Source organism: Myxocyprinus asiaticus, chromosome 43, assembly GCF_019703515.2.
Source record: "Myxocyprinus asiaticus isolate MX2 ecotype Aquarium Trade chromosome 43, UBuf_Myxa_2, whole genome shotgun sequence".
NCBI classification, from domain to species: domain Eukaryota; kingdom Metazoa; phylum Chordata; class Actinopteri; order Cypriniformes; family Catostomidae; genus Myxocyprinus; species Myxocyprinus asiaticus.
This window is the reverse complement of record NC_059386.1, coordinates 28,760,518-28,787,416: the sequence shown is the minus strand read 5'-3', so window position 1 is coordinate 28,787,416 and position 26,899 is coordinate 28,760,518. Positions and strand designations below refer to the sequence as shown.

The 26,899-nt window shown below is 37.3% G+C and overlaps 1 protein-coding gene across 1 annotated transcript; it reads right to left on the bottom strand.

Moving 5' to 3' along the window:
- Window positions 1–15,317: 15,317 nt before the first annotated feature.
- Window positions 15,318–23,335, bottom strand: LOC127434040 (WSC domain-containing protein 1-like). Its single transcript, XM_051686477.1, has 8 exons — window positions 22,921–23,335; window positions 22,703–22,817; window positions 21,345–21,529; window positions 20,871–20,992; window positions 20,362–20,533; window positions 20,107–20,271; window positions 17,112–17,312; window positions 15,318–15,905 (listed from the first exon to the last, which is right to left on the bottom strand). Exons 1-8 carry the CDS (start codon window positions 23,330–23,332, stop codon window positions 15,553–15,555), a joined length of 1,725 nt encoding a protein of 574 aa, XP_051542437.1. The 5' UTR covers window positions 23,333–23,335; the 3' UTR covers window positions 15,318–15,552.
- Between the last annotated feature and the right edge of the window lie 3,564 nt (window positions 23,336–26,899).

Sequence of the window (26,899 nt, the reverse complement as noted above, 5' to 3'; positions counted from 1 at the left end):
AAATGTCACATTTAATTCAGATTCATGAACAGATTAATTCAGACTCTGTTATTGACTCAGTCTTAAGACCGACTCTGCCCCTTTTGGACTCGGACTCGACTCGGACTTGATTGTTTGAAGACTCAGACTCGACTAAGGTGAGCTCGAACCCAACACTACTTTGCTCCACACTTATGCCTAGTAGTAACAAGAAAGTAATACAGGTTTGAAGCAACATAAGACAATGAGGGTAAGTAAATCATCTCTTTAAAGAAACCTACTGTATCCTTACGCAGACATCTGAGCTCTCTGAAATGTACCCTAAATCTTTTTTTTCTGGGAGATCTCTCACAGATGTTCCTGAGATCTGAGAAGGATGGCAACTGGACAAGTGTGACAGCAAATTTCAAGAAACACTGCATATGAAATTCAATCACCTGCATATGGCTTTCCTCTAAAAAGGCAACAATCTTTAAATGACATGCTGACTGTGTTCTTGAAACTTGATGGTTATCAATATGCCACAGCAAAACTACAGGAAAAGCAATATGTGAATATGTCTGATTTGACTGTCCATATGGTTTCACACAGTTATGCTGTTTTTCATCAAATAAATCACACATTTCACTTAAGTAGGCTTATAGAACTTATAGAACCCACATCCAACATAAAGGGGAAAATCCAACCAGTTACTGTTTAAGTTACTGCAGTTACTGTTTAAGTTACTGCAGTTACTGTTTAAGTAGTCTGCGTGAGAGTTTTGAGACCTCGGTCTATGAATGGAATGTAATTAGGAAGCAATATCACTTTTTGAAAAAAAAAAAAAACGTCTGGACAAACTGGATCTTCTCTGCTTCCCTTGGGCTGCTCACAATGAGCAAAGGGAGGGTAATTACATCAAACTCATTGGTTCATTATAATAATACAAATAAAACAGAAGAAGGGAAAATCATGTCAGTGTAGACCACAACTTGCTGGGGTTTGTCGAGGGCACTTGAGTGTTGGTCTTTTTTCTATTATGAAGTGGCTCTACCGCCATCTGGTGGATAGGAGAGTTTCTTACAGCTGTTATAAACAAGGTCCTGGTCATGCATGGCCTATATTTCTTCATATAATACAATTAAAGTTTTAATTCACCCCAAAATGAAAAATTCTCTCATCATGTACTCACCTTCATGCCATGCCAGATGTGTGACTTTCTTCTGAACACAAATTAATTTTTTTAGAAGAATATCTCAGCTCTGTTGGTCTTTTTCAATGCATGTGAATGGTGGCCAGAATCCTGCAGGTCCATAAAGCAGATAAAAGCAGCATAAAAGTAATCCATAAGACTCCAGTGGTTAAATTAAATGTGAAAGTGAAACTAAACAGGAGCCACATGTGACTTTCAGATGTGAAAGTGGAGATTTATAGTAAAAAAGGACTTAAATGTTTATCTGTTTCTCACTCACACCTATCACATTGCTTCTGAAGATATGGATTTAACCACTGGAGTCGTGTGGATTACATTTATCTGCTTTATGGACCTGCAGATTTCAGGCCACCATTCATTTGCATTGAAAAAGACCAAAAGAGCTGAGATATTCTTCTAAAGATCTTCATTGTGTTCTGTAGAAGAAAGAAAGTCATACACAACTGAATAAGATTAAAATAAACTTAACTTGTGATAATAATAATAATAATTATAATAATAATAATAATAATTCCTTACATTTATAGCGCTCTTTCTAGGCACTCAAAGGGCTCTACATAGTAAATAATTAATATAATAACATAAATTATTAAAAAGCATTATATAATGCTTAACAGATCACTCAGTAGCCTATCTTCATCTAAATATCAATAGGCCTATATATGAACATATATACATTTCTGAAAGTTATATATATATATATATACTTTACAGTGTTGGGTGTATCCAATTACAAAGTAATTAGTTACTGTAATCTAATGACTTTTTAGTCATTTAATGACTTACAATTAAAGTAATTACTTTTAAGTACATTACTTGCACTAAAGTAATGTGTAGAATCCTTTTTAAATGTGAATTCATCCATACGTCTGTTAGCTTTTCTGTGACAGCTGAAGGTGTGTGCGATAATAAATAAGGAGGAAATATAGACATTTTGAATTTGAGCAGGAAAACAAAAACTTTTCTTGGTAAAGTGATTTAGAAAGTAATTACGTAAAATAATAAGTAATGTGATTACTTATTAAATGAAGTAATTAGTCATTTGTGGTGGATTACTTATTTTGAGTAACATATACACACACACATACACATGAATAGGAAAGTTTCATGGCATTTCTAATTCGAACTGAATTATATCATGTAAATGTTAGAAAATGAATGAAGGTATATACTGTATAATATGGTGCCAATTATTATCACATTAGAATAAACTTATTCCCTGCTGTGATTTTGTGCTGCACACACTTGTTCTGTGCAGAAGGGGGCAGCAGCGCGTCAGAATCTGCCTTCAGTCATTACTATATAATGCAGAATAATGTCTAATCTGAGAAATGTGGAATGAAAAGCACGTTCCTTGTTCTCCATCGTTGATAATTTGACAGTAATGTTAAAGGATGGTTTGATCAAATAGAATCTCGGCACGGACGAGAAATTAATTGTAAAATTGAAATTTGTTGATGAATGGCCAGCAACCCTTCACACAAACACACACACAGAGTTCAGAAACCAGTACCACACATACTGTCTCATCATTTAATCAAACATATTCCTCAAATCTGATGTGCCGTTTATGTGTCCCGTGAGGCCGGGTGCATAAGGAATTAAACTAATAATAAGAATTGATCAGAGACGGATCTCTCTGGCTGCTCGTTCCCTGCGGTTGTCCTGATTAATGCGGCCTGTCAGTCTCCGTGATGAAGACAGATGCACTCGGAATAACTGCGGCACAATTCGCCTCAGTTTGCTGCATTTAAATGATTTTAATTCAAAGAGGAAATTATTATTATTATACTGACTGACTGAAGTGGCGGCAGATGGTGAACACAAGCTATTGTGTGTTGGCCTATGCCTAAGTGTGTTTGATTTAAGATTCAATGATATCCTTCATATGAGGAAATTGCCTATATATTTTAAGAAAATGACTTTGGAAATGTCTAGGACAGATGAACATGGTTTCCCATTCTGTTCACATGTGTTTACACGAGACCTGCATATGAAAGCACCACCTGCACTGCTTTTAGGATCTGGATGTAAGGACAAACTATAGTAGTTGATGCATTACAGAGAATTCTTTTTGTATCTTGAATATTTAGATTAACGAATAAATCTTAAGAGTCGGTTCTTTGAATGAATCACACCAAACGACACGCCAACTCACGATCGGTTTGAATGTCTGACGAATCCACCACCGAATCAATCAGCCAATTCGCTGGCTGCACACAAAGACGAACATACAGCGCATGACTAGCATATTTCGATTCACAAACAAATGACTCTTGAGCTGGTTCTTTGAATTAATCACTCTAAACGACTCACCAACTGGCGACTTATCGGTTTGAATCAGTCTGACGAATCCTCCACTGAATGAACTCGCCGAATCAGTGAGAGCGGTTACCGATTTAAAGACCCAGTGAAATAATAAAAAAAAAGTATATTTATTAACTATAAGGTCATCTATATGCAGTGTTGGGGAGTAACGGAATACATGTGTGAATGTATTTTTAACATGTGTATTTTGTCTTACTGTACTGGCAGAGTTTTATAGTCAAAACAAGTGAAAAAATCTACCAGTGCTGAAGAAGTAATCCAAAGTATTTAGAATACATTACTGACCTTGAGTAATCTAACAGAATACATTACAAATTACATTTTACAGCATGTATTCTGTAATCTGTAGTGGAATACATTTCAAAAGTAACCCTCCCAACCCTGTATATATGCTAGTGTACTTCTAAACATTGATAAAATTAGTTTAAGATATAAGCATTTAAAATCTGCAGTCTCTCTCTTCTGGCTAAAAAGACTCAGGAACATCCATGATGTCATGTAGAGGTTGAGAAACCTTGTCCAATCAAATGCTTTCTAGCATGAGAACACCACCTCCCCCTATAACTGTTTTAGCCGTATTAACACACGGGTTTACCGGGGCTTATGGCCCACGGGGGGTGGGAAGGGGTGTGCCGAACTCCCAGGGGGGGCCTGGTCACGGCATCCTCCACCGTATTCTCCCCTGTCGAAGACGTGCATGTAAACACGTTCAGCGGGAGACGCTGATGTAAACACAAAGAAGGTGTGCAACGGTTAAACACATATGTGTAGCGCATGGTGATTGAGTGCGAACGTTCTTACACAACACTCATCATTTTCACATGCTCCAGGTTAGGCAGGTTGTCATGTGACTTGTCATGTGATTGGTCAGTTTTGATGTATGAATGTTTGAGAAAGCAAGCAGCACATTTATCAGTCAGCCAAACCTCAAGACTGAAAAGGTGAAGAAACAATCCCATTATTTTGTGTTTCTTTTAGCATTGTTTGTTGAATAATTCCAATTTAAAAGGAAAAGAAACCCAAAAGGAGATAAAAGTAGCTAACACACACACACACACACACACACACACACACACACACACACATCAGGACCATAGCTAGTGGGGTGAAAGGTGGTAATGATTCTAGGGGCCCAAAGGGACAGAAGGCCCCACCACAAATTCTAAACTGTATTTTTTAATAGGAAAGGGGCCCAGAGCAATATACAGTCAGGGGTCCCAGATTACCTTGCTACAGCCCTGACACACACCAACCATCTTTCCGTATGTCTGCTCTTGCTCCAGCACATACAGGCATCAAAATGATTAGTGCTCCGTTTTCATTCTGTTTTTTGTTTTGTTTTGTTTTTTGGAGGGAGAATGAGCTTTTGGATGGAGTTGTGTACCTCAAAAACTATTTTATAGTTCCTCTAATAACACAACATATTTAAGGTCCTAGACAGGTAGAGTGACCAGTGGGATGACCTGTTTGGATCAATATTTCATGCAGTCAGTCTTTCATGAGCAGCTGAGCTTCTTAAACTGACTTAGACAGAATGCCTGTCCTTTATTCGGGAGAATTTCACATTAAAAACTGTCTGCTGTTTCTATTTAGAGATAAAAATAGTCCTCATTAATAAATCTATCAATCTAAAACCTTTCTGAAGTGATTTTATGAGCTGTTTTTGATTTCTCATTCATCTACAGCAGCGTTGGATGTGTTTTCTAGTGAGAAACATGTCAGTACATGCTTCACTTCCTGTGACGGCTATCCCCGGCTTTCACAAGGTTGTCATGGTGATCAAACAGCCGTTGTGGTGCTTTCTGATGGTGGGACACAGCAGACAGCTTGACATGACTGAAGCATGACTGAGCTCTGTTTAGTTGCAGGGGCGACACATGCTTTGGTGTAAATTACACAAGCTGGCAGATGTGCTTTTTATAAAAACATGAATCTTCCACAATTCTGCATGCTAAGACCTTCTGTTGCTGCATTTAATTGCTTATGTGGTCCCTGTGTTGGGATCTGAAATTAAAGCATGTACGTCTGTTCTTTTGCTCAGAGAGCTTTGTGTAGCCTCACAGCTGATGTACGCTGTTTACTTTTCTGTCCCTCCTGAACTGAGCAGAACTGAGTTTGTGGATTGCCTTGTTGAGCTGGGAGCTGTTTGGTTTGGAGATGATTTCTTTGTTTTGTCATATGTCTGGACATCCTGGCTCAGTGAGGAAAGAGGTGTTTGTTTTCTCTGAGGTGATATTACCTCATAAAAAGTCTTTGAATGAGAACCCAGAGTTTTTTTTTATCGACCACATAAGTGAGAAATATTGCCTTGTGTTGCTGTCAGTGTGCACTCTTACAAATAAAGGATTTTTAATGGAACTCTCTTCTCATAAAGAGCAATTTTCACTGCATGATGTTCTGGAGTTGGTTTTATGGTTCTTTGAGTTTGGAGATTACAAATGTTCTTTATCTTATATAATACACAGGTTTGGGGAGTAACGAAATACATGTAACGGGATTACGTATTTAAAATACAAAATGTATTCCACTACAGTTACAATTTAAATCATTAGTAATTAGAATACAGTTACATTCAAAAAGTATTTTGATTACTGAAGAGATTACTTTGCATTTTATTGTCATTTGTTTCATTTAATATTTAGTCCTTTCAGATGGAAAACATTTATACATATAAATGATGTGATCCAAAGTGCATTTGAACAGCGGTGAAACACTTTCTTATGATGTGTTACATTCATACGAGCAGACAGAGAAGTAAATTTGAAGTAAGTTTGAACAGAATAAATAGAAATAAACCTTGTGTAAATTGTCAGCTTTATGCTAAGCTAAAATGCTATTTCTAGCCATTTTACATACACGTTAACAGGCACGATCATATTTTTTTATCAAGAAAATTCACGTTAGATCATAATTTCTCTTTTCTAGTAAGACCTTTGATATTAGGGCAAAAATCTTATCTTATTCTTATTAATTTTTGTATTGTTTTCTTGTAAAAATATCTAAAAATCCTTAAAACAAGATCAATTTGATTAATCTTGTTTTAGAAACAACACTGCATAAGATATTTATGTTTTTCAGAGAATGTATTTTTAACATGTGTATTTTGTTTTACTGTACTGGCAGAGTTTTTATAGTCAAAACAAGTGAAAAAAATCTACCAGTGCTGAAGAAGTAATCCAAAGTATTTAGAATACGTTACTTACCTTGAGTAATCTAACAGAATACATTACAAATTACATTTTACAGCATGTATTCTGTAATCTGTAGTGGAATACATTTCAAAAGTAACCCTACTGATTATACGTTCAATGGATTTTCATTTTGGTTTCTAGGTTTATTTAAAAACAAGTACATGGTTTCCTAAATACATAAGCCCTTATCTGCACTGTCAAAAAAAAAAAAATTCTAGGTGAATTTTTTAGGTGTCTTAGTGCTCTCCTTAACCTGTCATAAAATGTATTTATTTTTTTTTGTCAAATTTTTTTTTCTATCAAATTTTATTCTCTCTCTAAACATTTTCTTTCTGTCGAAATTTTTTTCACTCTCTCAATTATTATTATTATTATTATTATTATTATTATTATTTGTATTTGTAGATTTATTTTATTTTTTGTCTCTAAATTTTTTTAATTCTGTCTAAAAAAATATTTCTCTCATAGACATAGACTGAGGAAGGCACTAAGACACCTAAAATAAATTTTTTTCTCCTAATGAAAAATGTTTTCTCAGTGTAGTTCAGGGCTTCCGTACCTAAAGAACTAGATGAATAAAAATAACTTTGTTGAACTGCAAAAGGTTCTCCTTTGGCATCAGACTACAGTCACATCACACTTTTTATTTGTTTTATTTGAAAACGCATTAATTTAGCAACATTTATATGCCTCTCATCCACTATAGAATGGCAATTTTATCCACCAAAAACAGAGCATTTTGAAATTGTTTTCCATTACGTTAGAAAGACATTTCAGACAAAAATGGATTAGTGTCGATGTTGCCTGCAAAACTCTTTTTTTTTTTCCTGTTCATACTAATCCTTTTACTTTTTAAATTTCCATTTTCAGTTTCCTAACATCATCGTATTCCAAAGTATGCAGTTATGGAGAGTGTTAGTTTTTGGTGGAGGAAAACGCTTGGATGTGGGCCTTTAGCCATGACTAAGATGCTAAGAAACCATTGATTCTTTTAAAATAGACAGTTGGATAAATTGCTTTATTCTTGAGCTGGTTTATAGATTACTTATTTTTTCATGTGTCCCCAAATATTCCCTTGTGATGGAAGAGAGGAAAATTCATCATCTTGGAAAATGTATCCTCCACAGATACCTTCACCTGAAGATTCTTTGTACAAGACATTTGTATAGACATACAATAAGCTGTGTTCCAAAACCTAGTGAGCTGTCTACCTAGAAAGTATTTTAAGACATCATACTGTAAATCATACCTTTAACCTCAACATAACCAATAGTGGCATAAAACGCGAATGTGAGATGAAAACACAATAGCAGATGCAACCACGTCATTTTATAGTGCTTCTATTAAAGGGATAGTTCACGCAAAGATGAAAATTCTCACATCATTTACCATGCCATCCCATATGTGTATTTGAGGTAGACCATTGTATCGGTTTTACCAATTAATCAGTGCCGATAGTTGCTTTTTGGAACTATCAGTTATCTGCAAAAATCTATGCTGCTAGTTGCTGCTAGTTTTTTTTTTTTATTCCTATAATATAACAGCAGCCTCTAGAAGTAAAATAAAAATAATCACTGACAGCTTGTGGGGATTTGTTATATCTAAATCTTTCATCATTGATGATATTCATCCATATTTTTATCCTCAATTCAATGCATATTTTGTTATTTTGATAGATAAATCAACAACGTTCTAAACTGAAGCGAGAGCATGCAAAGAAAAATGCGAATAATTGTGAATAATAATAAAAAACCTCACCTGGTGACAAGGGCGGACTGGCCATAGGGAGGACTGGGTCTTTTCCCGGTGAGCCGGCTGCAAAACGGGGCCGAACTGGGCTGAACTGGCGGCGATAAGCTGAAACGTCAAACCACCAACCCCCCCACACAACAACATTTAGGCTGGTTTCTATGTAAAATCCAGGGCCGATTTCTCTTCCCAGTCCGCCCCTGCCTGGTGTGGCATAAAATCCTCAGTCTAGTGAATATAGGCTGTAAAAGCTTAATTGGGTAAAAACTTAAATATAGAGCATTCTAACTAAGCCAATTCTCCGTCATTTTAAAATAAGAGTCGCGAAATATGTAAGTGTATTTTGGGCTTAAAAGTCCTTCATTTTTCCTGGCTATTATTGGGATTTGTTTGCACAATAGACTGAATCTGGAATTTGATAATTTTGGACTCTTGTAGCCTCTGTCTGTGCCCGTCATAGTATGGAAAGTCTACGTTTTTTTTGTTTTTTTTACATTCTATAAATTGATTTTGAAAACTATCGACTGATTAATCGCCTAAACCACCTTAGTTATTGGTATCGGCAAAATCCACTATCAGTCGTCCTCTAATGTGTATGAATTTCTTTCTTCTGCAGAACACAAGTTATGATTTTTAGAAGAATATTTCAGCTCTGTAGGTCCATACAATGCAAGTGAATGGGTGCCAAAATGTTGACACTCCAAAAAGCACATAAAGGCATCATAAAAGTAATTCATACAACTCCAGTGTTTTAATCCATATCTTCAGAAGTGATATTATATGACTCCATCCAGGTCTCCTAAGCAACCAAATTGGCCCAGTTGCTAGGGAGGGTAGATTCATTTACATTTATGCATTTGGCAGATGCTTTTATCCAAAGTGACTTACAGTGCACTTATTACAGGGACAATCCCCCTGGAGCAACCTGGAGTTAAGTGCCTTGCTCAAGGACACAATGGTGATGGCTGTGGGGATTGAACCAGCAACCTTTTACCTTTTACCAGTTATGTGCTTTAGCCCACTACACCACCACCACTCCACTCACCTGGTGTAAGTTGTGCGTGGATCACGGAGAGTAGCATAAGCCTCCACATGCGGAGTCTCCACAGTGTCATGCACAACGAGCCACGTGATAAGATGCATGAATTGACAGTCACAGAAGTGGAGGCTAACCAGTAACCGCGCCATCTCAAGGATGTACTAAGTAGTAGGAATTGGGCATTCCAAATTGGAAGAAAAGGGGATAAAAAAATAAATAAATAAAAAGAAGTGATATTATAGGTCTGGGTGAGAAACAGATCAATATTTAAGTCCTTTTTTGCTAGAAATTCTTCTCCCTGCCCAGTAGGTGGAGATATGCTTGAAGAATGTGAATCACCAAAAACACAAGAAGAAGAATGTGAAAGTGAATGTTAAAGTGGAGACTGACTGAGCAGGGAGGAGAATTTAGAATAAAAAAGGACTTGAATATAGATCTGTTTCTCACCCATACCTATCATATCGCTTTTGAAGACATTGATTTAACCATTGGAGTCTAATGGATTACTTTTATGCTGACTTATGTGATTTTTGGAGCTTAAACATTTTGGCACCCATTCACTTGCATTGTATGGACCTACAGATCTGAGATATTCTTCAAAAAAACCTTAATTTGTGTTCAACAGAGGAAAGAAAATCATACACATCTGGGATGGCATGAGGGTGATAAATGATGAGAGAATTTCTGGGTAAACTATTCCTATAAACTTTTGGCTCACGTGTAAGTTTGTGTGCTCTTCTGGCATCTTGCATCGCAAGTGCAACTCTCTATCAGTTGAGCTATCAAACAATTTGCTCAAAATAGCTTGTTAAAGTAGTTGGTTATATAATGCAAACGTTAAAATATATCGCCTTCCAAATCATGTGCTATAGTAAAAGTGTTTAGATGTAATGTGATATCATTTTGTATGGGGTGAGAAGGTTTATGAACTGATAATGTGCCATTTTACATGTGATTTATGTCAAGTAATAAAGGTCATTGTTGTTGTGTTCATTTCACCTGGAAAGTGCTGCAATACAAGTTAAGTATAGTGATATGATTCTTTGAGACCAGGTTGTGATTAAATATACCTACATTTAATTCAGTACTGAAAATAAACAATACAAATCTAATTAAAATGTATTATTTTACCCAATTATTGTGTGTGCAATGTAGTTTTATACTTATTACCATATCTTAGCTACATGCTAACATTTAATCTCTATTGAAAGAAAATTATAAGTCGAGTCTCCTGCATGCATCATGTGAAGAACACTTTTTGTGTAACACAGAGTTTCTACCTATGGAACCTTTCAAATCAGTCACCTGAGAGGCTCAATGGCAGTTAGGATATTGCCCAAGAAGATAGGTTCCTATGTAGGCAGTAGACAGCAAGACAGTTTTGTTGGATGAATGGATGGATGGATGGATGGATGGATAAATTTTTTCTGTTGCATAATTTCAGTCCTCAGAATGTGGCAACAAATGCCTGGATGCTGAGTGTATTTTCTTGAGGTTTATGTACAGTCATATTGCGGTTTTAGTGGATGTAATGCTTATGTCTGAGATTTGAGATGCTCTGTAGATCAGCTAGGGTGTAACGGTCTCAGGTGAGGAGTTTGTAAGCTTGAAAAGGGACATCTAGAAACAAGTCACATATATTTCAGCAGAGAGCTCAAGGGAAACCTATCAGCCTAATAATCCTTAGGACTTAGAGAACCATAACAGTAATTTCCAGTCCAGTGTTTCTTCTGCCAATATTTCAGACATCAATAACATTCTACAGAGGACATGATAAAAAGAAACAATATTGATGGTTCCTCTCTTGTTGTAAAATTACTACTGTCAGGGTGACTCGAGCAAAATAAATAATGCATTCTCTCTCTCTCTCTCTCTCTCTCTCTCTCTCTCTCTCTCAGTGGCAGTTAAAAGTCACATACTGAAGGTCAATAATGACTTTTATCAGTCATTATTGATTGCTCTGAGATGAGTTTGTCACCTTTGTTCCTTGCAGATGACCTTAGTGGATTCAAAAACAGCTATCTGAGCTGCATCTTTCTTTCTCTGAATGAAATGATTGAATTATTATTTGATAGGTGGTTTTCTAGGGTGTTGTGGGTGGTTGTTTGGTGGTCATTTACTGTACAAAGCCTTAAAAGAATATTCTGAGTTCTATACAAGTTGATCTCAATCGACAGCATTTGTGGCATAATGTTGATTACCACAAAAAAGTATTTCGACTCGTCCCTCCTTTAAAAAAAGGCAAAATTCAAGGTTACAGTGAGGTACTTACAAAGAAAGTGAATGTGGCTAATTTTTGGAGTGTTGAAAGGCAGAAATTTGAGGCTTATAATTGTATAATTATAATTTATAATTATATTAACTTCTGTTAAATCTTGTGTATTATTTGAGCTGTAAAATTGTTTAAATCATTTTTACAGTCATATTAAGGTTTACAGCATTAAATCGTCATGGCAATTATTTATTTGGAAATAAATTAATTTGTATTCATTAATATGGATAGGACAAATCTCACAGCTCACCTTATATACAGTTTCAGAGGCTGCTGCCCGTCCCGCTGGACTTTCCTCTAATAATATCTGATCTGTTCTCTGAAATATATTTACTCGCTCGACTGGACCTAACAAACGCAAACAGAATCCATCGTTATTTATGGAGGTGTTTCCCCGCTGTAGTAAACCACTTTGTTTGTCTTCTGTAAAGGCCTAAAAACCTCTTACCGTTTGATGTGTTCACACTGGCTCAAAGACCCTTGATTGAGAAACACTGTTTTAGAACATGACTTGAGTGTCCCATGAGCCAGAAAAATCCAACTCATGATGAAATCTTGTTTTGTTTTTGTAAATATTTGATGACGAAATATAATATTTTAAAAGGTCTATAAATGTTGTTGTTAGCCGTATGTCTGATTTTATGTTTTATGGTCATATCACTCATAAATAAACCATTCAAAAGAAATAATCTATCATGGGCAGCCTGACAGTTTTGCACACATTTCCAGAGATTTTCTGTTTTAAACATGTAATTGGATGCTTCCTCGAGCATCACAGATCTGTTCCTCTAATGCTGGACCGCTCTGGTGCTCTGCAGGAGGTAAATTACAGCAGGCCTTTGTGAAATCATTGAATTGTGTCACATGTTGATGGATTGTTCCAGCAAGCTAACCATCATGCAATATTTCACAGATGGACGGACTGCTTGGCATGTTAGTGTGTCATGAATGTGTTTGGCAAAGAGCAAACAGAGCAGTAGTGTGCCATAGTTATTTATGACAGTGTCTCAGATTCATACATGCACCTTGCAGAAGAGAGCTAGGTAACATTTAGGCATATTTTAATGCAACAGCTACTTCAATTCAAATTGAAAGGAATAGTTCACCTCAAAATGAAAATCCTGTTATCATTTACTCACCCACATGTTGTTCCAAACCCATGACTTTCTTCTGTGGAACACAAAAGGTGATATTGGGCAGAATGTTAGCCCCAGTCACCATTCACCTTCATTGCATCTTTTTCCCATTTTGGGTGAACTGCTGTATCAGTTTAACATTTTGATGCAAGCAATTTTAATCTGCTATCATAAAAAGTACATAGATACAATGTTTTGGTCCGTCATCCAGAACCTACTGTATGTCTTCCGAAGACTTGGAATATGACGCATGAGACGCATGCATTCTTTGAAAGCTTTAAAGTGATTCACTCTAATTTGCTGTTGTAATGAAATCAGCAAGACGGACATCTAAAAAAATTCCTCCTTTTGCGTTCTGCAGAAAAAAAGAAAGATATTTGGAACATGGATATTTGGATCAGCCACTAATGGAAACCAGAGAGACAGTAATTCAGTCCAATCAACTTCAGTTTCATTTTGACCATGTAATGTCCCTTTTCATTGAAGTTTTTCAGTTTGATTTTGTGCTAGAAGGCAAAATGTGATTTCTGTTGGACCATCCATTCCATTTGTTGAACTTTCTCAGCTGTTGTAATCACTGAGCAAATTAAAAAATTCTACTTTCTCTAGCCACCATCAGTGATTACCTTAAATCAAGATTTGAATCATGTAGATGACCTGCCATTTTTTAAAACTGCATGAATTACAGTGAGTGACAGTTCTGCACATCACAGTCCAATCTCACAGAGTAATTCTGCTGTCAGTGTTTTTCTGCATCTTTCATCTTTGAGGCTGCAATCACTGACATTAAACACAAATCTAATTTTTAAAAGCACTCAAATTGAAAGGACTTACTGTATGTACCAGTTAATGCAAAATCTCCAAAACATCACAGCGTGAGCATGCTACTATTTGAAGATTGCCAGCAAAATGAAGCATTCGATTTTCCCGTCTTATAATTTTAAAAATAAGATTAAAGCAATAATTCACCAAAAATGTAAATTCTGTCATCATTTACTCACCCTCATGTTGTTCCAAACCTGTATGACTTTCTATCCTCCGAGGAACACAAAAGGGTTTTAGCCTTACTTTTCACATTAATTACATCGTTTTTTTTTTTGTTTTTTTTTCATACAATGAAAGTAAATAGTGAAAGGCAATCATTCTGCCTAACATTTCCCTTTGTGGTCCAAGAAATAAAGTAAAACGGGTTTGGAAGACATAAGTGTCAGTAAATGATGACAGAATTTTTAATTTAACTATATTTAACTATGTCTTTAATTGCCTTTCTCAATGGTGCCTTTTATGGTAAAAAAGGAACTTCGGGTTTCCAATGCTCCACAGCCTTTGGTACATGCAGTCATATTTATCTTGTCAAACACTGAGATTATTTTCTCCTTTTATAACTGCAATTTTGTAATTAGTAGGTGCAGTTGTTGCCATTTCAAAGGGCTTTTCTATCTGAGGTTCTTTAAACTTGTGTGATTTGAACATTCATATTGTTAGCGGGTGCGCTAACAAGGAGGCTAAAGGCTACAGCCTCTAGTGCACCTCTTGAGGTCAGGAGAGTGAGGTTTATACACATTGCACAGCTATCTATCAGCTGGCCACTGTCACACTCACCCCCCTAAACCTCAGTCCCATCTGGGTCACGGCACCATTGTAACTCTCCTGTTCTACCCTCTCTGTACGGGACTCGAACCAGCGTTGCTGTGGCATGGGAGGCGGGTGCGCTAACAAGGAAGCTAAAGGCTACAGCCTCTAGCGTCAGTCGCTAGTGCACATCTTGAGGTCAGGAGAGTGAGGTTTATACACATTGCACAGCTATCTATCAGCTGGCCACCAGCACGCTCCACCTCCTAAACCTCACTCCCATCCGGGTCATGGCACCATTGTAACTCTCCTGTTCTACCTGCTCCGTACGGGACTCGAACCAGCGTTTCTGTGGCATGGGAGGCGGGTGCGCTAAAAAGGAGGCTAAAGGCTACAGCCTCTAGCGTCAGTCGCTAGTGCACCTCTTGAGGTCAGGAGAGTGAGGTTTATACACATTGCATAGCTATCTATCAGCTGGCCACCATCACGCTCACCCCCCTAAACCTCACTCCCATCCGGGTCACGGCACCATTGTAACTCTTCTGTTCTACCCGCTCCGTACGGGACTCGACCCAGTGTTTCTGTGGCATGGGAGGCGGGTGCGCTAAAAAGGAGGCTAAAGGCTACAGCCTCTAGCGTCAGTCGCTAGTGCACATATTGAGGTCAGGAGAGTGAGGTTTATACACATTGCACAGCTATCTATCAGCTGGCCCCCGTTACACATCTCTGTGGGATGAATACAACTGTGCCCAGCTGAAGATGCTTTGACCCTGAAATTCCAAATCTAATCAGAAACACAGGTGATAAAATGTTATTTACAAATGAATACATGAACAAAATGAAACCAACCTGCCTCAGTATTTTACAATCTACCTTAAGGTTAAGATTATCATTAATTAAAATTATTACTTAAAATTATGCCAGTAAGACATCAAACTGCAGACAGCACAACCACAAACTAAATCACAAGCAAATGGTAGACAAACAAAAACATTCCAAAGGCTTTGCGAACTGTCGGTCATGTTTGTATCCAGGCACTTTGTGGTTCAGTTTCCTCCCCTCCAGTAGAGGGCAGTAGTATGTATCATGTAGTCTCATCTGGGCATGTACTCCTGTGGTAGGCCGCTGAGATTTCTGTGTCTGAGGGCTTCATCTACTGTGCGGATATGTTTATCTATACAAGCTCTCATCTCAGGGGTGAAGGGATCAAAGGTCAGACTATGAGATCCAGAGCGTTTAAAATGTCCATCTCTGTTGCTTTCCAAACATAGAAGTCTTTCATCTGGAATGCTGATGTTCAGAAAAGTGGTAATAGTCTTTAACTGAGGGAGAAAATCTTTCTGAAGATTCTCAAAGTGTATCACAAGCAGGCGATGGGCAAATCGCAGCCAGGTCAGAGCATGAGACACCCACCAGGATGAATAACTGTCCACAAACTCAGACCATTCTGTGAATGAGATGGTACTGTGCTTAGAACTAAACCCAAAGAATCTTTTACATGCTTAAAACAATTTCAATCATATGGAAATGTGAGAAATCTCTGATTATCAGTAAAGTGTTTACTTAAAGGGTGAACCAAAAATTAAAATGATGTGTATATTTACTCACCCTCATGTTGTTCCAAACACACATGTCTTTCTTCTGTAGAATACAAAAACAGATATTGAAGGATGTCCCGTTCGCCTGTTTCAATACAATGGCAGCTGATAGTGACTCACTTTAAACTAAAAAAGGTCTCAAAAGTGTCACAAAATCAGTGTGGCTCGTGTGTCATATTCCAAGTCTTCTGAAGACATGCCTTATTATTACATTTCAGCTCGTATTTTCACTGTATCATATGCACTTATGATATGGTAAAAAAATAAATCAAGTCAAAATGTAATAATAATTTCAATTTATAAAGCGCTTTTAATTGCAAAGCAATCTCAAGGCAATCTAAGACTGTAGAAAGACTTGCTGGTAAAGATGGGTTTTCAGATCTCTCTTTAAAGGAATATTCTGGGTTTAATAAAAGTTAAGCTACCAACTGAATGTCTTCAGAAGACTTGGAATATGACGCATGTGTTGCGTCCATTCTTTGAAAGCTTTAAAGTGAGTCACTCTCAACTGTCATTGTATTGGAATCACCAAGAGGGACATCCTAAAAAAATCCACCATTTGTGTTCTGCAGAAAAAAGACATTTGGAACAACATGAAGCTGAGTAAATTATGACTCGTTTTGGGGTGAACTATCCCTTAAACAGATATTTTTAAAACCCCCCTCTAATTTCAAGTTAGTGCTATTCAATTATTAAAGAGATTTATGAATGCTGAATGTTTTTACCATTTTGTGCCATGAGAGTTGTGTTTTTAAGACATGTTGAGAAGTCTGTCGAAACCTCTGGATCCCATCTGGCTAATCACCACATTTAAGGGGTGTACATACAGGTTGCATTCTTGCATTCAAAAACTGCTAGAATGGAATGGAACAAAACTCAGAGGTTTCGACACAGCGTCTTAAAAACAACTCTAATGGTGCATGATGCTATGAACAGCGAGTGTGACGTGATGCAAAATGTAAAGATGTGCACACAGTTCAACAATCAATACAACAGCACAAATAAAATGCATGAATGCTGGCTGCAATAAATTCTGTTTCTATCATTATTGGTACCTTTGCTTTTCCAGTGAATGTCTGACGCGTAGCCCAGGTGTCCGGCACACTTGCGGTTGAACTCTGCCATCAGAGAGCGATAAGGATTTCGCATTAGCAGAATGGCAGAGTTGAACATTTCAATCTCTCGCTGGCCGCTCTCGTGAGTCTTGACACAGATGACTCTCCCACTCTGCCAGTAATCCTTCTCTCCTTTAAAACCTTCAGAAGGGTGAAAACACACACACACACACACACACACACACACACACACACACACACACACACACACACATACTTGTGCATCAAAGCTCCACCCCCTTTACTGTAAGTAGGGATGTGCCAGGGTGGTCGACTAATTGACTAGTCGTCTAACAACTGAGTTGTCGAATAGTGAGGTCGACTACTAACATTAATATTTTTAGTTGTGGTGGTTTAAATGGGAGATGCAATTCTCAAATTAATTGAGAGATGGAACGTTTTTGCATTATGATAGCTTGTTGTGCTAGTTTCAATTCTTTAATGCTTTAGGTTTAGTTTTTTTATTCGCTGTTGTTACAACAAATCGCTGCATCAACAATACATTTCAAAACGATCAGACATGAAATCCTCTGCTGTGAGTAATTTATTTGTGAGGTGATGTGGAGAGATTAAAGTCTTTTGCTGATTCTGCCTGACACTGCTTATATAAAGAGTTGCATTAAAAAAAGTTTTAACTGCTTGATGTCGTGAACGAGATACCCACAATAGTATTTTGTAGTTCTGCGATTTTGAATGTGCAGCGAGGATAGCCCTTAAGCACTCCGGTTACATTGTCGCACGTCATTCAGGATGTGTATAAGAAATTTAGTGCCACTCTGTATTGGAGCTTTTCTAATTTCTTACTTTTCTTACTTTGATAGTTTTGTGCAATAAGATGTTATAATTATTTAGTCTATTCATTTGTTCAATATCCGTCACTCACCATGTTGACAAGATGCACTTAGCATTCGTATAAACCTCTAAAAGGCGTCTGACGGGGGTCACGTGAACATAATAATAATAGAGCCTAATAATACTGTATTATCCTTAACACAGACTAATTGTTTAAACAACTGACCAACTAATCGATTACGAAAATTGGTAGTTTTGCACATCCCTAATCGAGAGCAAACCTTTTTTCACAGAGGTTACTTTTTCACAGCTTAGGATATTTAATTAATGAAGTTCTTGATTACGTTTAATTTCAGTATCAACTAAATATTGAGGGTAGCATAGCTCAGATAATTTGATTGCATAAGAATTTTTAGAAGAAATGTTTGAGTTCACATTGGAAGCTATAACTCTTCATGGCAGCTTGTGTTATGTTGTGTCAATGTGTGTCACATTGTCACATTGTTGATCCCTTCTAGCACATTTCTTTTAAAACTTAAGAGGAAATATATTTGAGACTACTTTTATTTTTTTTTCTAAATTTTTTTCTAATTGAGCAAAATCAATAATGCAAAGGTCTCCATTTGCTCAGCATTTGATCTCATTTCAGTTTTGGGGAGACAACTGAGATCTCTGAGATATATATATATATATATATATATATATATATATATATATGGAATATTCCTTAAATTCCTTATATCAAGCTTGTAGTGCCACCTATTTTCTCCAGCGGGCAGTAAGCGAAACTAAACTCGCTGTATAGGCAACACGCAGCTTATACAGACAGAGAACAAACCACACTTACAGAGAGCAGACAACACAAGATGAGAACACGTTCTTGCATTCAAACACATTGATGGAGCGCAAATCCGAATGCAGGGATCTCAAGTTTTCCTAAGTTTTAAACTTCGTTTAACTTGACACAGCAACCTTAAAATGGTTGACACAACTGAGATGCTCCAAAAGCATCCGTCTGTTGCAGGTGTGCATTGACGCATCCTTAAACAAGCCCTTATAATAAATCTTGGACTGATTGATGAATTCCGTTGCAAAATGGATCGCTATGAACTGTAGGCCAATGATAGGCTTATGTTCAATAATATGGAAAAAAACAATATATTGGAATCTAAAGCCACTTTTTGTATTGTCTTTTTTTTAATGGTTTATTTGTGTGCCAAAATAATGTAATGCTTTTTTATAATATATATTTTATTTGTAATTTAAATATAACTATTTACAGTTATTTAATCATTATATATTGAATTATTATTATTTGAGGGGCTTCCTCAACAAATAATTATGTATGCGATTAATTCGATTAATCTGCATACCATGTAATTAATTTGATAAAAATTTTTATTGACAGCCCTAATATATATATATATATATATATATATATATACGCCGATCAGCAACAATATTAGAACCACCTGCCTAATATTGTGTAGGTCCCCCTCATCCTGCCAAAACTGCGCCAACCCATCTGGCACCAACAATAATGCCACAGTCCAAATCACTGAAATAAAATGTTTTCCCCATTCTGATGGTTAATGTGAACATTAACTGAAGCTCCTGACCCGTATCTGCATGATTTTATGCACTGCACTGCTGCCACACGATTGGCTGAATAGATAATCGCATGGATAGTTGTTGGTGCCAGATGGGCGTGTTTGAGTATTTCTGTAACTGCTGATCTCCTGGGATTTTCACACACAACAGTCTTTAGAATTTACTCTGAATGATGCCAAAAACAAAAAACATCCAGTGAGCGACAGTTCTGCAGATGGAATCGCCTTGTTGATGAGAGAGGTCAATAGAGAATGGTCAGACTGGTTCGAACTGACAAAGTCTACGGTAACTCGGATAACCACTCTGTACAATTGTGGTGAGAAGAATATCATCTCAGAATGCTATTCTGAGATGCGGGTTGGCGTTGTTTTGGGGCACAAGGGGGACCTACACAATAGTAGGCAGGTGGTTTTGATGTTGTGGCTGATCGGTGTGTGTGTGTATATATATATATTGTGCTCTTTATGTGTTCATTTTCACTCTCCTTCATGATCACAGTAAATCTCACAGATATGTGTTTGTGGAATCTCACCTTTGTTGTATAAAGAACCATCAAAGTAATAACTGCCAGTGTAGAATCCAGTGGCCAGCTCAATCAAATGACGTAACCAGGTGTTTCCTGCCCCTGGAAAGCTGGAGAGGGCTACAAGGGGCCTGGATTTCTGGGGCAGAAATGTGCGTTCTTTGCATTTTGCATCTGAAAGAACAGATCTAGGTAAAGATGAATTCTTGAAGAGCAACAAGAGTAAGTTATGTGACAGGTTAAATATGCACTCTCTTACAGTACCCAGCACAGGAGTACTGTAGACCCAAAAGTAGTCCAGGTCATAAATGGAAGTGTGGTTTGTTTGGTTGCCCCTCCCACACATGTGTTCCTGCTCACTCATCTGCATTGTGAAAAGAAAGGGGGCGTGGCTGCAGAAACAATCCCGACCTCTCAATAAAGCCAAAGACAGCTCCTGACAAGGTCAGACACAATGTTCAGCGGTACAGAAAAGGGTGCAATTAAAAAAAACATATAATTTGTAATGCGGTCTTGTTAGCCAGCTGATGTTCTTCTAGAGTAGACAGAAGTCCAGATTTCATCTACTATAAATCAATGCATGCTTTAAATTTGCAACAAATTTATGGATAACAAGTAAGTTCCTGTAGCTCAACTGGTAGAGCATGGCACTAGCACCACCAAGGTCATGGGTTTAATTCCCAGGGTCTATACCAAAAAATGTTTAATGCACTGTAAGTTGCTTTAGATAAGAGTATCTGCCAAATGAATAAATGAATATTTATGAATTAAACCTGATCTGTGCAGGTCTCTATACACTGTTGAGGCGTGTTTTTCATCCAAGAGGTCTGGATCAGGAAGTCAGCAGTAGAGTTCTTTGGCCTGTTGAAACAGCCGTAGTAGTGGATCGTTCTGTCTGAGAAACATTGGGCAGAAAACAGATGTTGTCTTGCACAAAGCCTCAGATGACATACCGACTTTTTTTATCAGATGCTACATAAAGTCCACAATCTCACACAGTCTTTCTGTTGTATCTAATATTTCTGAATCCAGGCTGGCACAAGGTTCTGGCCTGCATCCAATGGAAAACTTCCAAACAAAGTTCTCTAATCCATTACTCCTAACAGATATAAAGCATGTCACATGATTGAGGCATGTCCTATTCCAAGGACATCTGTGTGTGGCCTATTTAAGCAGAACTGTGCTTATCTTGGTCTGCAGGCATTCTGTTCTCATGCTTGTTATATTTATTCTTTAATGTGACTCACATCTCCTCTGTCCTGGAAGCTGATCCTCAACTCTGTAGACAGACAGACGGCCCACCCCTCCGCAGGGGGAGCCCTTCTGTCCCCGGCACTCCAGATTGCAGTCCTCTCTCCGAGCTCGACGGGCACAAACACGATTACCACAATGGCACTCCGCTCCATATTCCAGCCCAGCATACCGGAACCCACTGCAAAGAGAAAACCAGCTTCACTTTGGGGAAATTTACATAGACAAGCAATTTTATTTTGTTCTATTCTATTCTATTCTATTCTATTCTATTCTGTTCTGTTCTTTTCTGTTCTCTTCTGTTCTAAACGTGTGTGTGTACAGTGAGCAGCATTAGTGTTGGGCTTTTACACTTCCCCACATTTCCCCAACAAATTCTAATTCCACATCTACACTACGCCGCTCATCCACATTGGAACAACACTCATTCCACCATTTTCCTCCATCAAAAAACGGAGACTTTCGAAAACACCTTCCAGTACCACATACTTTGAAAAACAATGATGTTAGGAAACGGAAAAAAGGAGTTTTCAACTGTTTTCAGTTTGCTAACCTCATCGTTTTCCAAACTATGCTATAATGGAGACCATTTTGGAAACACTGTTTTCAGTGGGGGAAAAATATCGTTCAAGTGTGCATGAGACGCAGAAATTAAAGTCTTTCTGGCAAGTCAGTCAACTGGCGGCCATCTTTGGAACGCTCCCGGAAAGCTATTTCCAGTCATGAAAGTGCAGCTTCTATCTAATTGAATGGGGAAAGTCCGAAATCTCCTAAATGGTTGGTCAAGATTATGATCAAAGAACATATTTCAAATCAGCAGTAAAATCTGACACTTCACAAAAAGAAAGCCTTTTCAGTCTTCTCTAAGGTTTTTATAGTAAGAAAAAAATGTGGATCTTTCTGGTCATGTTGGAACTTTTTCTTCTTATTCTATACAATCCACCTTAAAATTACCTGTTGGCATTTCTTGGATAGACAGAGTCTCTCTAGATCTGTGTTACACCAGTCTAAATAAAGTGCACTTATATATATATATATATATATATATATATATATATATATATATATATATATATATATATATATATATATATATATATATATATATATATATATATGTATGTATTCTATTTATTCTCTCTGTTAGATGGTCTTTATAGTGTAGCATTCATATCTTTGGTGACTTTATCACTCTGACTTTTAGTCTTACTCTCTGGCTGGACACCAGGCTGGCCAAATCAGCCAACTCACAATCTGCCTCCTGCCTCTGTGTATAAACAATGAATGCATTATTCTGAAAGAACATTTTCTTTCATTTACTCTATGTACTTTTTTGAATTCTTGAAGGCATTACCTCTCTGAGCAGGTGTCCTGACACAAAGCACTGGTCATTTTACGGAAGTCATAAAGAATGGTTCCACCAAGTGCATGCTCCGTTTCATTGTTTATGAAACATCCAATATAGGTCCCTAGTTGAGAATGATTCAGAAAAGGAAAATAACATTTATAGACACATCTTTGAAGAAACTAAAATGCAAGGGTGGTAATTCTGTTATTTTTATCAAACCTTACCTTTATGTCTGCCATCCTTATGTAATAGATTGCGTTCAGTGTAGCTTTGCTGTTCAGCTCCATTACTGTGGAACCAATGGCGTCTCAGATGTCTGATCTCCAGGTTACGAGACACGAGGTGGCTCTGGTCCATTCTGCTGCCAGAAGGATCAAGAGGTTGGTTCTCCACATCCTGAATTACTCCGGCACCCTTCCTCCTGTTGAACCATCTTTCACCAGGTACCTCCAGGGCTTTAGCTGGTGCCTGTAGGGAGGGGAGTGCGACAGTATCTGTTTCTCTTTCAAACATTACCACACTGGAGCGTTGAAGCAGTAGCACACTTTCTGCCACGATGTAAGCCACGCCCAAGAAGAGGAGGAGCAACTGAGCCCGCCTTAAGAAGTGCTGCAGTCTATAGAACGGTTTGGCCATCCTTTTCTTATACTGGTTCAGACCATCCAGACTGATGTCAAACAAGACAGGACAAATAAATATGAAGTTCTAGCAAATACTCTGATCTTCATTCTCTGGAAGACTTATTGCCCATTGAAGTCAATGGCATCACAGCATATTCACAGGAGGACAGCAGCCCTAAAATAAATATGAAAGGCCTGTCAGAATATATGCAAGTATTACAGCCGTGCATTAAAAAAAAAAAAAAAAAAAAACTCCTTTCAGCTTTTAAATTTAGCCCCTCACTGAATTTGTATCTCAACTAAATCTCAAAGCACTACAGTGACAAAAACAACTGCACAGAATGAGATAAAACCAGTAACAGAAATCAAATAACTTTCAGTAGGCTCTCGTATATTTTATTATCTTTGTCATATTTCTCCACTATAAGCAGAAGAAGCAGAAAGAGTTGAGATGACCCAATAGATGTTTCGTCCCTGGGCTAATGAGCGTCTTATGTTGAATTGATAAGGGTCTAGTCATGTTTTTCTAACATCTGAAACAAAGTTTTTTTTTTTTTTTGCTTTTCACGTATTAATGTTGGAAAACAACTACTAAGCATCTACAGAAATCACTTTCTCTTAGTTCATGTGTTGTCTGGTGGTTTATGGTATGTGAGTCGCAGTGTTGTAGTACTCGAGACCAGACCGGACTCGAACTCGGCTGAAATCTGACTGTTTTTCTTTTATCAATATGACCCTTGAATCCCTTAGAGGTGAGGACTGTTTTGTAACAATTACTAGAGGATCAAGAAGAGTTTCATTAGTAACAATGATTCTGATTTCTATCCGAACTTTACAATGATGTGCACAACATAAGGCACTGCTTGTTGAAATTCGTCATCAAGCCTGCAGTGTTCAACAGTCTGGTTTGTATAATCTCTGGATTACTGTCTTTGCTGCTGGAGAATTCTCCAACCATGGACAGGAAAACAACACTTGTTCTTGGTCAAAGACTAATGCTTTGTGTCTGCAGTCTGGATGGGAATAAGAGGTACACTACCAGTCAAAAGTTTTGAAACACTTACTCATTCTCTATTATAATTTTTTTTTCACATTTTAGAATAATAGTAAAGTCATCAAAACTATGGAATAACATAAATAGAACTATGGGAATTATGTTGTGACTAAACAAAATCCAAAATAAATCAAAACTGTGTTATATTTTAGCATCTTCAAAGTAGTCACCCTTTGCCTAGAATTTGCAGACATGTACTCTTGACATTTTCTCAACCAACTTCTTGAGGTATCACCCTGGGATGCTTTTTAAACAGTATTGAAGGAGTTCCCATCTATGTTGGACACTTATTGACTGCTTTTCTTTATTATTTGGTCCAAGTCAACAATTTTAAAAACATTTTTTTTATTATAAATTTTTTTTTTTAATGAAATAAATTAATATGGTGGCACAATTATATTTTTGTCTACAAAACTAATTTCAAACATTTAAGCATACGACTTCAGATCAAAAGATTTTTAAGATCATGAGAAACATTTCAGTCAAGTGTTTCGAAACTTTTGACCGGTAGTGTATATCATATCCATATGATCATAGTCCAAAAAAAAAAACATTACTGTTTCTACTGTAATGGAAATCAGCACATGTGCCCCAACATCTAACAAAAGCAGACCTGACTGTCTTCAAAGGGTCTTTCATACATGAGCTATATTGGATGCTTTTTGTTCCTTTAGGTTTATGCTCTTTAAAAAGTGCAGTCAGTGTGTGCATTCACAGCTGATCTATTTTTAGTCTACTTTTTGTTTCAGTCTAGACTATTTTAGTGTGATGCAACAGGATGTGAGTAAAGACAGACATAAAGAAAAACTTGGGATTCAAGCACTAATTTGTATCCATAGTGATTTAACATAACAGACAAATGAATAACCTTAATAAACTAATACTAATAACCTAGTTATCTCAAATTGTAATATATATATATATATATATATATATATATATATATATATATATATATATATATATATATATACAGGTGCATCTCAATAAATTAGAATGTTGTGGAAAAGTTCATTTATTTCAGTAATTCAACTCAAATTGTGAAACTCGTGTATTAAATAAATTCAATGCACACAGACTGAAGTAGTTTAAGTCTTTGGTTCTTTTAATTGTGATGATTTTGACTCACATTTAACAAAAACCCACCAATTCACTATCTCAAAAAATTAGAATACATCATAAGATCAATAAAAAAAAACATTTTTAGTGAATTGTTGGCCTTCTGGAAAGTATGTTAATTTACTGTGTATGTACTCAATACTTGGTAGGGGCTCCTTTTGCTTTAATTACTGCCTCAATTCGGCATGGCATGGAGGTGATCAGTTTGTGGCACTGCTGAGGTGGTATGGAAGCCCAGGTTTCTTTGACAGTGGCCTTCAGCTCATCTGCAATTTTTGGTCTCTTGTTTCTCATTTTCCTCTTGACAATACCCCATAGATTCTCTATGGGGTTCAGGTCTGGTGAGTTTGCTGGCCAGTCAAGCACACCAACACCATGGTCATTTAACCTACTTTTGGTGCTTTTGGCAGTGTGGGCAGGTGCCAAATCCTGCTGGAAAATGAAATCAGCATCTTTAAAAAGCTGGTCAGCAGAAGGAAGCATGAAGTGCTCCAAAATTTCTTGGTAAACAGGTGCAGTGACTTTGGTTTTCAAAAAATACAATGGACCAACACCAGCAGATGACATTGCACCCCAAATCATCACTGACTGTGGAAACTTAACCCTGGACTTCAAGCAACTTGGGCTATGAGCTTCTCCACCCTTCCTCCAGACTCTAGGACCTTGGTTTCCAAATGAAATACAAAACTTGCTCTCATCTGAAAAGAGGACTTTGGACCACTGGGCAACAGTCCAGTTCTTCTTCTCCTTAGCCCAGGTAAGACACCTCTGACGTTGTCTGTGGTTCAGGAGTGGCTTAACAAGAGGAATACAACAACTGTAGCCAAATTCCTTGACACGTCTGTGTGTGGTGGCTCTTGATGCCTTGACACCAGCCTCAGTCCATTCCTTGTGAAGTTCACCCAAATTCTTGAATCGATTTTGCTTGACAATTCTCATAAGTCTGTGGTTCTCTCGGTTGGTTGTGCATCTTTTTCTTCCACACTTTTTCCTTCCACTCAACTTTCTGTTAACATGCTTGGATACAGCACTCTGTGAACAGCCAGCTTCTTTGGCAATGAATGTTTGTGGCTTACCCTCCTTGTGAAGGGTGTCAATGATTGTCTTCTGGACAACTGTCAGATCAGCAGTCTTCCCCATCATTGTGTAGCCTAGTGAACCAAACTGAGAGACCATTTTGAAGGCTCAGGAAATCTTTGCAGGTGTTTTGAGTTGATTATCTGATTGGCATGTCACCATATTCAAATTTTTTGAGATAGTGAATTGGTGGGTTTTTGTTAAATGTGAGCCAAAATCATCACAATTAAAAGAACCAAAGACTTAAACTACTTCAGTCTGTGTGCACTGAATTTATTTAATACACGAGTTTCACAATTTGAGTTGAATTACTGAAATAAATGAACTTTTCCA